Raw genomic sequence first — 18,490 nt, forward strand, 5'->3', positions numbered from 1 at the left:
AGCTGTTGTAACAAGAGGGTTGTATGGTCCCTGTAACCAGCCCCTGTTAATACTCTGGCTGCAGCTCTTTGTACCAGTTTAAGTTTCCGAATAGTCTTCAAAGGCAGTCCCACGTAGAGCGCGTTACAGTAGTCTAAACAGGATGTAACTAAGGCATGCTTGCTTTCCCCTCGTGTCCTTTCTTTTTAGATTGTGAGCCTGAGGACAGGGACCATCTTAGAAGAACTGATTTCTGGAAGCCACTCTTGAGGGTTGTGGTCAACTAAGTCCTACTCAGAGTAGACCCATTGAAATTAATGAACCTAAATTAGCCACTTCTATTAACTTTCAGTGGGTCTACCTGAGCAGGACTGTCATTGATTACCGCCCTGAAAGGACTTTTAGTTAAAGGATAGGGTATATATGCTGTAAACCGACCCACCAACCCTAATAGTAATAATAAAAAGGATTAGAAGCATTGCACTGCTTAGCAAGAGACAAGATTTGCACAGATGCTTACAATTAAACTTGACCATGACACCTTTCTTTTATCCCACCTTGCTTCACAGTTAACTTTGTAGCATAAACCTAACCTCAGTTATTAAATGAAGTAAATGGCTTTTACATTGTGGCCCTATGGATGTGGTAAGTCAGGGTGAGGAACCGTCACCCTCCAGCTGTTGTTGGATTCCAGCTCCCATTGGCCCCAGCCAGCATGGTTGATAGTCTGGGATGAATGACTGAGTGGATGTCTTCCCTCCTGTGCTGCTGTTCTCTGCTGCTGTTTTGTCATTTGTTAGTTTTGTGGTTTCATTTTATGATTTTAATATCATTTTGTAGCTGTTTTTCATTGCATTAGTTTTGTAACCCACCCAGAATGCTGAACAGGTTCTACAGAACTGGAGAGGACCCTCAGGAGTGATCATGTTGATGGCTTGTTGCATCTTGCCATTCCATAATGTGTCCAAGGCCTCCATATGACCACTAGCTCTATCAACTGGAAAATCCCCCAGAACATTCAGGAATCTCTTAGTTTCCATAATTCTCCGGAGATGATCCATCTTAGTATGTTCCATACCCCTGCAGTGTGAAATTGCTACTGTTACTCCAGACAAAGTAGTCTGACCATAGCAATGGGGTTATTTCAACTCCTCCATTTCAAGACAACCCTTCTGACACTAAATCAAGGGTGTGCCCTGTCCTATGTGTTGGCCAGCTGAGATAGCCCCATGTCTGGAATGGAGGCCATGAGGGCCTGAGTTTGTCCAGTTGAGTCAACCCCAGTGTGGATGTTGAAGTCCCCCAGGACCACAGACCAAGGGTTCTCCAACACTATTCCTGAGACAGATTCCACCAGCTCAGTCAGGGAGGTTGCTAGGCAGTTGGCAGGCTGGTACACCAGCAGCCTCCCAGAAAAGTCCTGCTGGTCCAACATCAGATGCAAATCATCAAAGCCCCTCCTAGGATTGGACAGTTGTTGCTGAACTATAACTTCCATCATCCCTGACCATTGGCCATGCTTAGCTGGGCTGGTGGGAGCTGTAGTTCAGCAGCATCTGGAGACCCAAAATTTATCCACACCTGCTGTAGGAGATCCATGTGAAATCTCCCACCCATCCCTATTCCTCACCATTAAGCATTGTCTCAGTTAAGAACTGCACAGAAACAAATGTTTGTCAGTTTCATTTTCCTGGTTGAAAGGGAACCGGCATCTCCCTAAAATTGATAAGTGGCTAAGAAAAGTGTGGGTCATCATGGTTATGAACAAAATTACATGTTACAGGTGGATTTGAGAAGGAAGACTACCAACAATTAAGACTTTTCAATAACATTTGATACTTTTTGTTATTGGGATAAAAACAAAACCGATGAAATAATAACAGTGGATTTTCTTGACATTAAATTGCTGGATTGTATTTGTTTTAAAATAAGAACTTCACCATATGTGATCAGACTATGTATGATTTAAAGAAACTTTTTAATTAGAAGGTTTTATATAAATAAATCTTTCAAAACAACAAAATTGGAAGCCAAATAATTGGAAGTTAATTTCTGTTGCATTGAACATATGCGCACTGAATGAAATATTGGTACAAGTGAGAGGTGTAAGAGTAAATGAATGTGAGAGTCAAACTGCTGCCTAAGTGAGTTATAAACTGTAACCAAAGTTTGCAACCACTTTTATTGTGGTTATCTAGCTCCGGAATCTCGCCTTTGATCTAGTGGCTGCTGTTTTATTCAGATTTTTTTTAAACGTATTTTTTTGTACACTCCTTTATTATTATGTATGAAAAGTGACATATAAATATTTTAATTAATAAATAATATGTTTTACTAGAACATAAAGTACTTTCTGCTGCTAATGTGATATATACATGAACACTCAACATTTTTATAACTTAGAATTATGGAGAGAATATTGTTTATGGGATTGTCTCTGTATAAAATTCTTGCTTTGGCAGAAAGGTACAGGACCTTTGATGATGACTCTTCATTTGTTGTTTATATAATCTTGGAATTCTTTCATCAGACTTTAAACAGGATGGCTCTCTGCCAGTATAAAGAGACTAACCTTTCGTATCAGATTCCGCTAATGAAGCAGGAACAGAAAAGACAGTCTTCAATAACTCTTCAGTTGGTGTGTCACAAATACATGTAACTATGAACTCAGGGCCAAGTGATGTGATCTGAACTAAAAAAAACACATTGACTTGGAACTGAACCTGAATTAAAACAGACTTTCAGATGAACAAAATTAGCTCTCTGGATGCTAGACGTGTCCTCCTTGGTCTAGACCATTTTTATGTCCTCTGAGACTACTTTCCCCACAATACAAACAATAAAAATGCTACTAGATAAGCCTTGAACAGTTGCTTCTGATGAATGTATAAAACGTTCTAGGACTTATCCAGTAACTACAGAGGAATTATTCAAACATAAGAACTGCCAGAGGGCAGGAAGGAAATCACAGCAGTATCATTCTTGTTTGTGGCATGGGCTGCTGCTGGTGGATAAATTAAACCAGCTTCATTTTGGATAATTTCATATTATGAAATTGGCCCCACTCAGTTCAGAATGAAGGAAGGCATCTTTCTAGCATCAGATCACCTTTTTTTTTTTTTTGGTCATTGGTGACAATTTATGTGCTTAAAAAAGGGATATCTATATATGACAAGTTGCATATTGTAAGAATTTAACAAGAGCTATACTGGATCAGACCAAAGGTTCTTGTAGCTGAACAACCTATTTCTAACAGTGGGCTACCAGATGACTTTAAGAAGCCCACAAGCAGGGCAAGAAGGCAATAGCCCACCCTACTGCTGACCACAAGCAATTGGTATTCAGTAACAGTGTTTCTGAAGATAGAGGTTCCAAGTAGCCATCATGCCTAATAGGTATATTTCAGTATACCACCCATACTTTCTGCACTTCCTTAAAGTACATAACATTCATAGCAGGAAACAGCATCAGATTACTAAAACTTGTGTCTAAATGTTTGTGCTGGTCCTGGAATTAGTCATCTTAAGTGTTTGTGGAATGTGAAAAAGTCTCCTTCCTAGAAGCCCTATTTCTTTTGCTAGCCTGTGGATAATGTTAAGGCATTGATTTTAATACATCAAATATATTTTGGAAATTTGTTTGTTTGCTATGCTTTTGGACATCTCTTAAGTTATTGTAACCCAATTTTACGTGATACTTCCTGAGATCAAGGAACAGGTTTTATCTATATTTGGATACTATTGGATGCCATTTTGAATCAAGATGGTGAACTGAGCTTTCCCAAACTTTATTGATTTCGACCACTGATTTCAAGACCATACTGAGGGTTTCTTTGTTTCTTATAATTCCTGAACAACATTGGATACAAGTCTGCTAGTAGTTTAATATCTGAAACATTAATGACCAAACACTTGATCTGGGTTATAATTAATATAAGTAAACTGACAGAGAAGGGGGAAGTATAATGTGTTTTCTTTATGAAAACCTAAATCTCAGATGAAAGGAGACTCAGCAACATTTTTATTTATGGTAGTCCAATTGTTTATTCATCACCCTACCTAATCTCAATCAGTCTACCACCCCCTCTTTACTTTTTGGGAAAAAAGACACTGCCAGTCATTTAGAGTCTTTCCTACAACTTATCTTCCTGACATTTTTTTAAATAAAAAAGTTATTTAAGACTTTGGTTTTTTTCTCACAGGTACTAACTACTACGGACCTGTCCTTCATCACTACTCCACCCAAGGCAACCATGCAGTTCTGGAATAGGAGTGGATGACTCTGTCAATTTCAATTTTTCTCTGTTTCTCAGTTTTACAGTTCAGTTGTCTATGTTTCCACATCTGTTTGTGAACTTTTTTACTAAAAAAAAGTCCTCATGATAATTCATCAGCATATTAGTCTGAATTTCTTGTAATTTTCACATTTTTATATGCAGCCTCCCCTAAAGTATACATTTTTTCAACCAAATTTTCCTAAGAAAATGCTTTTCTGTATGTTATTTTCACAAATATGCAAATATGCTAGCTAGGCTAGCACTTAAGGACAGGGGCTTAGCACACAGTAACTGGAAGTGAAATGCAGTGAAATGCATTGAAGAGATGACATGCTTTGGCATTAATTGGTAAGGACAAGATGCTTCAGCGATGATGAATAAATGCTTAATTAGGATCTGTGGTATTGGGCATTACATACTGTATTAACATTTATTATATTTCTGTTGATCTTGTCAGCCCTCCGTTTGACAAAAACCCATAACTTTATAACAGAGCGAACAATACCCTAACAGACTTATCTTACTGAAACATTTGGATTTGTTCATTGAGCCAGCTAAGGGCTTTTGCTCATTCAGCATTCAGGACAGTGAAAATCCTTACATTATTGGGATTAGCTGCATTCTTAATGTGATTTTTGAAATCATTAGCTTTTTAATTGTAATTTCCCAACCTTTTTATTTTATGCATGAGTTTTAATGGCTCTGATCTGCCATAGACACCACTAGTGGCTGAAAGCAATAAAAGCCTTTTATCTGCACTCTCTGTATTAGCATTCCTATGCATTTGGGGGCATAACTGAACTTGGAAAACATTTTTTATTGCCTGTGAAACTACACAGATAAATCAGTGTTGTGCAGGGGATACATTCATCATGTCCTTGGCCCACTTAGATGTGGGGAACCTTTTGGTCTTCCAGATGTTTATTTTTATTTATTAGATTTATATCCCGCCCTTCCTCCCAATAGGAGCCCAGGACGGCAAACAAAAGCACTAAAACACTCTAAAACATTATAAAAACAGACTTTAAAATGTATTAAAACAAAACATCCTTAAAAACATATTAAAACAAAACAACTTTAAAAACATTTTAAAAAGCTTTAAAAACATATTAAAAAGCACAATTCCAGATGCAGACTGAGATAAGGTCTCTACTTAAAAGGCTTGTTGAAAGAGGAAGGTCATCCATCAGCCTCAACAAGCATGGCCAATGGCCAGGGATGATGGAAGTTGTAGTTCAGCAACATCTGCAGAGCTAAAGGTACTAAGTCTTCATTCCCTGACATTCATATAATCATAAAAGTGAAGAGGCTAAGATAGATCGAAAGAAAGTCTAGCCCAAACTCTGCAGTGATTCAGGATCTTCCTGTTCCAAAACAAGCCCAGATAGCTCAAGCACATTAGCTTTGCCAAGCTCTTTATGGGAAGGTTAAAAGTTCCTCAAGTCTGCAGCCAGCTTAAAAGCAGCATATATCAAATATATAATTAAAACAAACTGTAAATAAAATGCAGGCGAAATCCTCTGACCCTTTTTTTTTTTTTAAACCAATCCATCTAGCTAGGCCTGAATAAAAGTCCTTACAATACTTCTGGGAAAATGTTGAAACCCCTATCACTGTGAAGCAGATGTCAAAATACTTCTAACTGATTTGTTATTGTTTGGATCTGGTGCATATTGGAGGGCCTAACTGGTGCATCTGGGAGATCACTGTGGGGCATAGGGAAAGAGAGTATGTCTTAGCCATTTAGGCCTTTATGCATTCAACCAGGAACATGACTTGTATCCTGAAGACTTATTGCAGACACTTAGTACACTGGTTTGATATATTTTCATCAGTCAGTTCTTTTCAACAGTCTGGCCATACTGCATTTTATGGAAACAAAAAATGGTCAGCATCCAAAGAACCACAGAAAGAGGAAAAATTCCAAAATGATGAGAAAAAAATATTACTGAGGAAACCCAACACATTTCAGTCTCTAGTTAGTACATTGATCCTTCATCGGGGGCTATAAAGAAGACAATACTCTTCCTTTACATATAAATGGACAGTTATAAATCACAACATAAAATACAGCATTAAAGCACAAGTGCTTAAAACATCACTAACTGATCTTTGGAAAATATTTAGTAAATAGTTATAAAACAATCTGTAGAGATCTCTAATAGCAAAAATGTTTAAATTTCTAGTGGCAACTACAAGAGGAAAACTGAATACATACAGATATATATTACAAAGCCTGTGATTTCAGGTGTGTCCAATTTGCCATCATGGGATTGCATGTGCCCATGAACAAATAGTAAAGAAGTGATCATCTGCAATTGTTTGAAACTACAAAAGGGAAAGAAATTCCAGTTCCCCATTAAGCCCATTAGGGAACACAGTTTTTACTTCTAGTATCCATGCCATCTCTTTCCTTAGGAAAACATTATTATTTTCCATATTTAATTTTTCTAAAACCCAAAACTTGAAATCCAAAGGAGAAAGATTGCATTGTATAAAATGCTCAACCAAAGGACCCCCTAATCTCTTATTGCTGATATTGCTGAGATGTTCACATATGTGGTTCTTAACATTTCTAGACTTTTTCCCACATGGATTTTTTGACAGCTACATTGAATGATATAAATAACACAAGCAGTATCGCAGGGGGAAAAGTATTTCAAACGTATATTTTGCAGTTGACAGGATTTTCAACTCTGTCATCTTGCACATTAATGTATAGTAAACACAATGACCTCATGGGTGGTGGCCTTTAGGTTCATTAGTACCTGGTAAGATATTGAAACTAGGTGGTTGATGATCTCTGAACTTGCTTTTACACTGCATTTTATACCAATTGAAGTTTCAGAAGAGACTTCAAGGGCAGGATACATCAACTATATAGTAGCCTATCCCTAGGGCCACTGCAATGTATGAGAGGGCCCTCGGGCACCAATATCCCCCCCCCGCACAGCCACCACAGGCGTAAATAGGCCTGGTGGCCCAGCCTCCTGTATCTGTCCTATATGTGTGCTGAGTGCACATGCCTTCACATGTGCTTATGTGGCAATGTGGTGTCATGGGCCCCAAGGAGAACCTTTGGCAAGACTGGAGGATGAAGAGTGGGTTGCAGATGTTGAGAAGGGGCTGAGGAAAACCTGGGTAAGACACTTCCAGAATACTCTGGCAGCTCCATGTCTAGTGAGGTTCCAGTCAACCCCCGTCTCTGATGACTGAGGAGGAATCCTCCCTGGCACACAGCCCAGACCTAGCCAATGAGCAAATAAAGCCATGGCAGAGTGATAAGATGAGTTCAGAGGGAGAGCTGACAATCTCTCCAAGATCATGATGGCTGGAGAAAAGATGTTTGCAGTTAGACAGATTTCTTTCTGCTCCTAGAAGGAGCTCCCATCTTGTAGCGCAAGCTAGAAAGTGCCAGAGTAACTACTGCAAGTAGAGTGCCTGCTCATCTCTCTTATATTTAGAGTGATTGCATGGAATAAGATAATTGTGACAATGCCTGTTGTTGCCTCTCTATGCCTAGTCTGTTCCTGAGACATGTCTAGTTGGTTTCTGTTATGTATCATGAGATATGCCCAGGGCTTGGAAGATTATTTTTAAAAAGTAATAAATTACAGTTACAGTTGCATGGCCCAAAAAGTAGTAATTACTGTTACAATTACAATTGCTCTGAAAGTAACTGATTACTTTACTTTTCCTCCAAAGTAATCACTACAATTACATTTCAGTTACTTTTAAAAAATGCCTACAAGGTGCTGGCCTTGGCTGCTGCCTAAAACAACATTAAAAATAAACAAACACATACAGAGGTAGTAGAACAATTATTTTTAATCATAAGATAGCAATGGTGGTCTCTCCACTGGTAAGGGAGATGAGGAGGGAGGCTGAGGCCACTACTCAGATGTTTGCACATCAAACCAAGTGCAACCCCCCCCCTCAGCCAGCCAGCATAATCTCTCTCACTTAACCACCTCCCGGACCCTGCTCTGCCACCAACTAAGGGACACTCACTCAAGCAAACATTTTCCCCTGAGATGCAAAAAAGTTAAAATACTGCAAATGCAGCACAAAAGCCAGAAAGGGTGGAGGAAGCCACTTCGTGTGCCATGTGCAAACACAGTATTCACACACACACACACACACACACACACACACACACACACACACACACACACACACACACACACACACACACATGTTGTCATCTTTCACCTCCACAGTTCTTTATCTCCATTCTGCTGTTGCCTCCTTCTCCTCCTTTATCCATGTTCTTGACCTCCAGAGCCTTTTTCCCTCCACTCCATTCTTCACCACCACTATCCATTTTTTTAAATAATTGTTTTCTCCACTCCACCCCATCTCACTCTCTGCCTCCTCCCTCGTCACCTCCTACCTACCCACAGAGCATGAGGAAAGAACAACGCTGCACAGAAGCCCAGTTTGAGGCACATGATTTTCATCCACAAATCAGAGGAGCAGAAGACTTCCCCTGCTCCCCCCCCAAGTAATGCCCAAAAGTAATTCTGGAAACATTACAATTACTCCACAAAAGTAGTAAAATTACTCCTAGTTCTATTACAATCAAAATGTAAAGGAATTACCCACTTGTTACTCAAAAAAGTAATGAATTACAAGTAATTCGTTACTTGTAACTAGTTACTGCCAAGCTCTGGATATGCCTAGTTTGCTCCTGTTCTGAATCCTGGAATAATCTGGAATAAAGCTTCCTGTGAAACCCAGTCTTCAAGTCCTGAGTCTGCTTCTCTGGTTGGCAGCCAGGGCAGGCGGGAGGCAGGGCGGCTAGACCTATTTAAGACCTCACCATGGGGGATGCTGTATGGAAGGGTGGAGTTCCAAGATCCACACCAGCATCAGGTCATGGGGCATGATTTGTGGCCTGGGGTAAAGGGTTTACATGTGCTGCAAATCACACCCCACAACTTGATGCTATTGCGAAACAGGAGCTCCACCCTCCTAGGAGCCTTTCTGAGCCCCAGGTGCCCTCCGGCCCATTCTCTACCTGGTTGCCGACTGGCACCAAGCCTGCTTATCCCCAATGAAATATTTTCTTGTTACCAGATATAGAATCAATGAGAGTAAAGGCCATCTTACTCAGTAATGGATCCTGGGCCAAGTGTGTATGTAAGGCCATCTAGTAAGCTCTAATAAGAGAGAGTTCACTTAATATTTTAGCACTAATTTATCTCATTTGATATCTAGTTGCATCATTTTTTGATGTCTTACAGGAAGGATCACTAAGGGCCCACATTTTAGAGGTATCCATGTTCGTACATATCCCGAAAAGGCTGGTCTCTTTACTGGGGTGAGGAACCTGTGGTCCTCCAGAGGTTGGACTTCAATTCCTATCATCCTTGACCATTGGTTATGCTGGCTGGGGGTGATGGTAGTTGGAGTCCAACAACATCTGGAGGGCCACGGGTCTCACATCCCTGATCTAGGAAGTCCCTCAGTTCTAGAAACTGTTATTAGAACTGTAGGGCTAAGTGAGAGCAAATAGGATTGTGAATACTGTTTCACTCACTGGTGTAATTGCCACTCCTGGAGGAAGAGTGGAATATAAATAAAATAAATAGAAATAGTGCAGTGATATTATGTGTACTTCCACGTCATGTTGGAAAAGGTACACAATTAGGTACACACTTGATATTGTGTATAGAGCATTGCTATGGAATTCAAAAGAAAAACCATAAGAAGCCCAGCATTGTTCTAAACAACTAAAAGAAGAAATTGCTTCTGCAGGTGTTTTTCATAGTATCAGCCATAATGGTTATAAAGAAAAAATGGAAAGTTTCAGGCCTCCACAAGATTTTGTAGCCCACAGGTATTATTTCTACATCTTGTTTATTTTGCAGTGTTGGAAGCCATAACAAGATATGTTATGTTTGTTTTGGATCACCACCATCCTAAGTCCATGTGCTAAAGCCCAGTACAGGAATGGGGAACCTGTGGTCCTCAAGATGTTTTTGCACTACAACCCCCATCAGTCCCAGCCAGCATGGCCAATGGCCAGTGATGATGGGAGTTGTAGTCCAGCAACTTCTGGAGGGCCACAGGTCCCCCACCCCTGCCCCAGTCCATCAATTGACTCCAAGGACCTAGTGTTAAATGAGCCACATTCCAGTCTGCTTCAAAGTTAGGGATGGATGAATGTGTCTCATTTTACCATTCTTAAGTTCAGTTCTCCATATTACTGTATCAGTTTGCATCTTTTTAAAAAGTCCCCATGAAAATTCATCAGCATTTTAGTCCACATTCCCCCTAATATACACATTTTGGCAAGCAAATTCACCTAATATAAATCAATTTTATATTTCTTATTTTTAACTAATATATGCATTTTGATGTATATTTCCTTGTAACATATGCATTTTTGTACACATTACTTAGTTGGAAAACTGCATTGCAAAATCCCAAGACGTGCAAATGTCAAAGGACAGCTTCATTTTGGTTCACATATTGTTTCAGGAAGTGCAAAATTAAGTAGTTTGCATTAAAAATGTGAACTGAGTCAAATTGCTCTTCCACCCATTCAAGGTATGGATTCCCATGGCTTTGGTCAAGCCCCCAAGGTTCAAACTACATGTTACAGCAACCACAGTGGTGCCAAAAAAACTACAGACCTTGTTTCATTCTTCCCTGTCCCTTGTAAAATCAAGTGCATGATGTGATGTGACCCATGCTGAATATTTCCTTATCCTTAAATCACTTCATTGGCTGCCACCCGTGAGGCTAGAGAAACTTACTGCCTTCTGAGGCTTCTGGAAGGTGGGGGCAGTGCCAGTGCCAGGCTATTTTGCACCCTAGGCAAGGCAAACTACTTGCACCCCCCCCAAATTGCTAACTTCAATTTTCAAAAAGAGATGTCTTGTAGAAAAAATGAAAAGCACAAAACTTGAAACTTCTAAATTTATTTTAGTTGCATTTTTTCCAAGGGTTAAAAAAACTAATCTGTATAAAATGTGCCCCTCAAAGGTCAGTACTGAGCCCCTCTGAGGTCTGTGCCCTAGGCGGCTGCCTAGTTGGCCTAACGATAGCGCCAGCCCTGGGTGGGGGACAAGGCAGAGAATGTATGTTGAAACCATTTTTGACCATACTTAAAATAGTCCTGTTCCAGCAACATCTGGAAGGCACTACATTGGCTGCCCCTGTTCCAGCTGGGTGGGGAACCACGTGTGCAACTGGGTGCCCTTTCAGGGTCCCTCCTTCTAATCTAGTAGCTGGCACTCTGCTTGAAATCCTTTTAAATGCTGGTCCCTGCGTATCTTTTCTGCAGCATAACTGATTGGCAGGATCTTCGTTTTTTTTTAAAAAAGGTTCTGCATATTTAGCCCCACACTTCAGCTGCCTTCTACACACTTGATTAGATTAGACACTTTGGCATTAGTTTGCTGATATTTACCAAGCTGACAAATAGAAATGTCCCCCTTTAGAAAGATAATATTGCTCCAAGAAACAAGTATACTACAAGCAGCAGTGTTAGAATTGTGTTCCTGCTTCAACAGTTGATCTTGTTCCAAAGGAGATACCTTCCTCATTTCCACTTAAGCCTGTTATTTTAGCAGAAAAGGGATCATTTGTTGAATTTTAAGTGGGATGCATTTCTGGAGTTCATTGCACACCAGTCAAAATCTCTTTATATATTTGTTCGAGTTAATATAATGTTTTGTAAATGCTGAATTCCTCTGGAGCCCTCCAAGGATCCAGCTCAGAGAACTGTCACTGGTTCTCTCAGGTGAAACATAGCTAAGGTTTATTATGAAGCACCTCCAGCTATCCCCTATTGGATTTGCCATTTTATTTTCATTTGAAAATTGGGTGTGTGTGTGTGATTTGGGCTGCATTAAAAGACAGTTTCAAGGGGTGGAGGGAGAAGCAGTTGAAATCTCAGAGAAAATTGCACTACTAATCATATTTCCATAAGCAGCCCTCTGTAGCATTACAGTCACACAGTATATTTATAATTTGGTTTATGTGAGCTACAGTTTAGGTTGAAGAAAATTGGTTTCCCTTTCAAAATGTCATGTTTCTCATTTCCTTTCTGGATTTCAGGCTGCTTCAAGCTCTTATCAGCCTTTAAATCACTTCAAAGCATACTCAGTAATTAAAATGCAACAAATTCCCATGAATCAATTTAAGTTTTTTTTATTTGTTCTAAAACACATTTAAGAGAAGCTGAAAGCCTGTTAAAATATGATATAATGTACATGAATACAAATGTAGGAGGGGAGGAAATGAATGTGTGGCAGGAAGATTTTTGTGTGTGTACATGTGTGCACACACATATAGGAGTGTGCTTGCAAGGGGATATAGCAGATACAACAAAATGAGCTGTGGTAGCAGAGAGTTAATGCACACTGCAATATTAGGCATGGAATGTAAACAAGACCTTTAAAAATTAGGACACCTATCTAAGATTTTTGTGAAATATGGAAATGTGATAACAGCTCGGTCCTATGCTCTACTCAGAAGTAAGTCCTGTTGAACTCAATGAGATTTACTTCCCAGGTAATTATGTACCGGATTGCAGCTTCAAAATGTTGGAAGTGGGGCAAGAGCAACTCCTGTTTTGTTTTGTTTGTTTATGCTCCAGAAGGGAGATAGAGCTAGGGTCCTCCAGGTGGATAGGTTTGTTTACCTTTACCTGTGATGCTCTCACTGACTTCCTTCTGTCGCTAGACTGTTATGTCTTTAGGGAAGCTTACCTGCCCCTCCTCCTTCCACCCTTTCCACTTCCTTTCTTCTCTGTCTGTTCGGGAGAGAAAGGAGACATCCCTTTGTCTCTCTGCTCTCTCCAAGCAATGAGGCTAACCCCTACACCTGGGCGTTATGTATCCAGCTTAGTTAGTTAGTTAGAACTAGGTATGCTTTTCTATCTACAATGTATTTCTATAAATAAAGTAGCTTTTCTTATTTTACTAAGTCTCCAGTCTCAGTGATGCTGATGCAGGGTAAAAGCCTGCTTTCTTAGGTAAACACACACACATGCTGGCACACTCACATTTCAACATCTGCTGTTACTCTGCTTGCTGTGGTGCTGCTTTAAACCAAATTAAGCAACACAAACACACACAGCGCAACACAAAAATGCTAAAATGTATGCCATTGCTATGTATTGCAAAATAATGATTTAATTTAATAATTACTTCTACACCTTAAATATGCTGTACTAGGGTTGCCAGACTCAGGGCCTGAGACTAATCCTGTATCTTTAGGAGAAGAGAAAGTCAGTCAAGTGCAGGTGTTCTTGCAACCCTGTAATGGGAAAAACCACAAGGTAGAATTCTCTCTTCCCCCTGCACAACTTTTAAAGATGCAGAAGACCTCTTGGAGGCTGGGCCTGGCAACCAAGAGGCCTTCTGTATTTTTAAAAGTTGTGCAGGGTGAAGGGAGAATTCCACCTTGTGGTTTTTCCCATTACAGTGTTGCAAGAACACCTGCACTTTTCTTCTCCTAAAGATGCAGGATCAATCTCAGGCCCTGAGTCTGGCAACCCTATGCTGTACCCAACTCTGGGTACAGAGACCAATAAGAATTAGTATACCATGTTATAAAATCTGTGAACCAGCCTGTGAATTTGGATTCTTGGGTCCTCCTTCAAGTTCCTCTGCTATTTGTTTATACAGTGCATGTTGGCACTGGAAGTAAGGCCTTTTCAGTCCTGGCTGGCACCTAAATTTGGAACATCATTCAGAGGTGTACAAAAGACCCCTTTGCTTGTCTTTTTTAGGCAGGCAGCAAAAATGGTCTTGTTTGAGCTGTCTTGTTTGGAGTCTTATTTTTACCAGAGCTTGGAAGATTACTTTTAAAAAGTAATAAATTACAGTTACAATTACTTGGCCCAAAAAGTAGTAATTACCGTTACAATTACAATTGCTCTGAAAGTAACTGATTACTTTACTTTTTCTCAAAAGTAATCACTACAATTACATTTCAGTTACTTTTAAAAAAAACTCCTACAAGGTGCTGGCCTTGGCTGCTGCACATCTAAGAAGCCTAAAACAATATTAAAAATAAACACACACACACACACGGGGTAGTAGAATAAAAAAAATTATCCATAAGATTAACATAATGGCATAACAAGCAATGAAGATACCCCAACTCTTGAAATCAAATTTTACACTTGAAATGCTTTTATAATGTTTCTGTTATGTCTCAAAAGAACAAGATGCTCAAAGAGCATGTCAGACAAGGAATGTCTTTTTACAGTCATTACGTTGCCACCAGTACTGAACAGGCGTTCTAATGCGGCGCTTGAAGGCATGCCTGTGTTGTGCTGCAAAAAACACCGCAGCACCCGTGGAAAGCCATGGAGTGATGACACTTCCCTGCTGGGAGACCTCAGGTACCTCACCAGTTCCTCCTCAGCAGTGTCCACTGCTGACTTCTTGCCCTGGGGCAGGAAGTTAAAGAAGTCATCTTCTAAGTCATCTCCTTCCTGGTCTTTATCTGAAGACTGATCACTGTCCTCATTAAGTACACCTATCTTTATTTCAGCTTTCAGCAAGGCTTCCATTGTGTATCTAAGAAAGAGAGAGGATATGTTAACACATATATGTTAGGAAACCATCATCTGCTCTTCATTTCCTGATGCTTGTCATGTCCCCTGGTTCAGGGTCCAGCCTGAGCCTGTGGATGATGACATGGAAGGTAGGAAGGTGACCAAGTCACCATACTCATGGGGCAGCACAGCAGACCCTTAAGGATTACCTGCAGCAACCTAAGGTTGTGATGAGGAGCCCCAGGAAGAAAAGGCCCAGCCCCTGCCTACCACCTTAAGCCCTCTGATACCTCCCTTGAGACAACATTTCCCTTGGAGTAATCCACCCAAAGGGCTTCCCTAATGTTCTTACTTGTTGGTATGGGTGGTGGCCTGACACGATTCCAGCCAATCTAGTTTGAAGCTAGGGTGTAGGCAGGCTGCCAGAAGAAGCCTCTTGTCCTCCCAGATAGCTGCAAACCACTTTCTTAGGGCTTCGCGCACACCTCTCAGCAGCTGAAAACAGTATGTGTACCTCTCAGGTTTGTTTTCCAGTCCTTCTAACTTGCGGTCCAGATTGCAGAGCGTTGGTAGCAAATACCCCATGAACATGCCGTTCTCCTGTTGCAGGATATCTAGGGACTGGGCTAGTGGCTCCATAATCTCTGTGTATTCCTGTACCACTTCAATCTCAGCAGCTGTGATCCTGGACAAGGAGCAGCGGTCCATTATGGCATGCATTTTTAGTGGCACAGTTGACAGGAGCTCATGTAGTTGCTTCAACGCATCAAAGGTGGAATTCCACCTGGTCTTATTCGGTACCTTCAGATACACACCACATTGCACATGGATATACTCAGCAATCTGGGCTGACTGGTTCTGCTTGGACCACAACTTGCTGCACTTTCCCATCAAGGAACGAAACTGTTTCTTGAAAGGACCAAGAAGACTACTTTTGGAGGAGTCAGAAAGCATGGCCTCTATGTCTTGTGTTGCCACAAGGTTGAGGGTGTGGCTAGCACATCTCTGGTGTGGTGGTAAAACAAAATCCTCTCCTGAGTCTGCAGCTTCTTCCTCTGCCTCAGGTCCTGTGTCCAGGATCTCACAGATAGGCACAAACTCCACCTCAGCCTCCTCCTCCTCCTGGTTATCACCATCATCGTCACTGGTGCCTGCAGCTTCCACTGGTTCTTTGGCCATGAAAACTCTGAACGCTTTCACAAAGTTGGAGCCATTGTCTGTAGTAGTGCACATAACTTTGTTGTGGATCCTGTACTGCACATGTACATCATGCAGTGCTTTTGAAAGAACATTGTATGTATGGCGCCCCTTCAGACGCTTACAAGCCAAGGCCTCGACCTCACGTTTCAGGGTAGTTGGGTTGATCCAGTGGGCTGTTACCCCAAAGTAACTCTTCTTGCCATTGGTCCAACAATCTGCAGTGGTTGCTATATATGCCACAGCACCCATTCGGTTTGCAAGAGTTTCTCTCATGTGGCATGCTCTCTTCTCAATTCTGTCTCTCAGAGTCTTGGCACATATGATGGTGAGATCTTTGGGAAGTCCAATGCGAACCAGATTAATGAATGATGGTTTGTCCACAGTCTGAAGTGGTAATGTCTCCTCTACAATGAAATCAATGATTCTCCTGTCGAGATTGCTCTGGGTGACAGGCTCCCTGCCAGATCCCCACCTCTCAAGGGTTGTCTGCTGCTGCTTCAGCATTTTGGGAGGAGGGGTGTCATGCACTGGTTCAGGAAGGCCACGTCTCCTTGCCTTTATTGCTTCTTCAATTGCTCTCAGCTTCTCAGGGTGTGCCCTCTGAGGAAGAAGAACAAAGCATGAATCCAAGAAAAAATGGAAGAGGAACTTCACAATTTAAACATAAATAGACAATGGACATTCTTTGAGGACCAGCATGACAAAGGCTTACCTCAAAATGTTTCTTCACATTGGATGAGGAGGAAACAGCTGATCTCAGATTTTTGATCCTTGGAAGGCAGTAATTGCATCATGCAACAACATTTTTCCCACTCTGGCTCACAAATGTACAAGCTTTCTCAAAGCCAAACCATGGTACTTGCTGTTCTGCAGATGTGGCTGTGGGCAACTGGCACTGCTTCATGCCCTCCTCCTCCTCATGCACAGGGCCTCCTTTCTGAACCTCACTTTCTAGTTTTGCCTCCTCAGGATCAACAAGCTGTGACTCAAGTGGCCGCACTAACTGACTGCTGCTCTCAGCAGCAAAACCTGCAACAGGTGTCTCTGTAGTAAACAAGAGATAATGCTCCTATATGGGTGAACTTCAGCTGTGATGTGCCCCCATCTCTTCCCCATGCTGCAAGATCCCCCAGTCAGAGTGGAAGTAAGCAGGTCGATAGCACAATTAAAAGAGATCCTATTTGCATCATTTTTGCTCACTAAATAACCCTGCCTGGGCCAGTCTAACCTACTATCTCACAGGGTTGTTGTGAGAACAAAATGAGACTAGGGTTCAAATCCCCACATAGCCATGAAGCTCACTGAGTGACCTTGGGCCAGTCACTGCCTCTCAGCCTCATGAAAACCCTATTCATAGGGTCACCATAAGTTGGAATCAACTTGAAGGCGGTACATATATTTTTTATTTTGAATATGATGATTATGATAATAAATATGCAGCATTTCAAATTAATTCTGTATAAGCATTCCATGCCAAGCTTGGAAAACCAAGGATGAGGTATAAAATGTAGACAAAAATACTTTTGACAAAATGCCGTTTATCTTTTATCTTTTATATTTTATATATATGAGCCTGGGTAGGGAACATTTAATCTAGCCGACTTGCTTTCAGCAAGAAGGGTTAAGTGCCTTCAGGCTAGGGCAGTCACCAGAAGGCCACAGCAGAGACAAAGGAGCCTAGTGTTGTGGAGATGTTAGATGGGAGCTTTGGGGAGTAAAGATGCAGGCTCCTGAAGGCTGCAATTCTAAACACACTTACTAAGGGATTAAGCCCTTAGAACTCAACAGGACTGACTTCTGAGTAGATCAATCCCGCCAACCAAAACAGCTAGGTTGGCTGTTAGGGAGAGAGCCTTTTCTGTGGTGGCCCCCACTCTCTGGAACTCCCTCCCATGTGATCTTCGACATGCCCCTTCCCTAGATGTATTCCGCAAGGCCCTGAAGACGTGGCTATTCCAACAGGCCTTTGAGGTCCTTGGGATGGGTAAATCTCCATGATTTTGTCATCTATCGTATGCTGCTAAAATAATTGTTTTATATATGTATTGATGACTGTCCAGTATTTATTTTATCTACTGTTATTAATGTGACTGCATTTGATATTATTGTATTTTATTTCATTTTAATGTACGTCGCCTAGAGTGGCTAATTGCCAGATAGGCGACACACAAATTAAATATTATTATTATTATTTTTGTACACACTTTTGGTTGGAGAACTGTATTGTAAAATTCAGAGAAGTTTAAATTTCAAAGGATAGCTGTGTTCCAGTTCACGCAATATTTTGGGAAGTGTGAATTAAGTAGGTTTCTTCCTCATCCTTACACAGAAATGGCTGTTTCTTCAGGATGTGTAAACAGCCCAGTTTGCTACAATCTTCCTCCATGTGCTCATTTTCCACCAGTGTACATAATTGTGTAGGATGATGTAGCAGTGTGAATCAACTACTTCAGTGTTATTCAGATATATTCAAATCAAACAGTTGGGCAAATTACAGAGGATGAGAAAACAAT

The 18,490-nt window shown here is 40.9% G+C and overlaps 1 protein-coding gene across 1 annotated transcript; it reads right to left on the minus strand.

Moving 5' to 3' along the window:
* Nucleotides 1-1,180: 1,180 nt before the first annotated feature.
* On the minus strand, nucleotides 1,181-16,764 carry LOC133386827 (uncharacterized). Its single transcript, XM_061630596.1, has 3 exons — nucleotides 16,690-16,764; nucleotides 16,116-16,577; nucleotides 1,181-1,399 (listed from the first exon to the last, which is right to left on the minus strand). Exons 2-3 carry the CDS (start codon nucleotides 16,479-16,481, stop codon nucleotides 1,181-1,183), a joined length of 585 nt encoding a protein of 194 aa, XP_061486580.1. The 5' UTR covers nucleotides 16,482-16,577; nucleotides 16,690-16,764.
* Nucleotides 16,765-18,490: the final 1,726 nt, after the last annotated feature.

This window comes from Rhineura floridana, chromosome 6, assembly GCF_030035675.1.
Source record: "Rhineura floridana isolate rRhiFlo1 chromosome 6, rRhiFlo1.hap2, whole genome shotgun sequence".
NCBI lineage: Eukaryota > Metazoa > Chordata > Lepidosauria > Squamata > Rhineuridae > Rhineura > Rhineura floridana.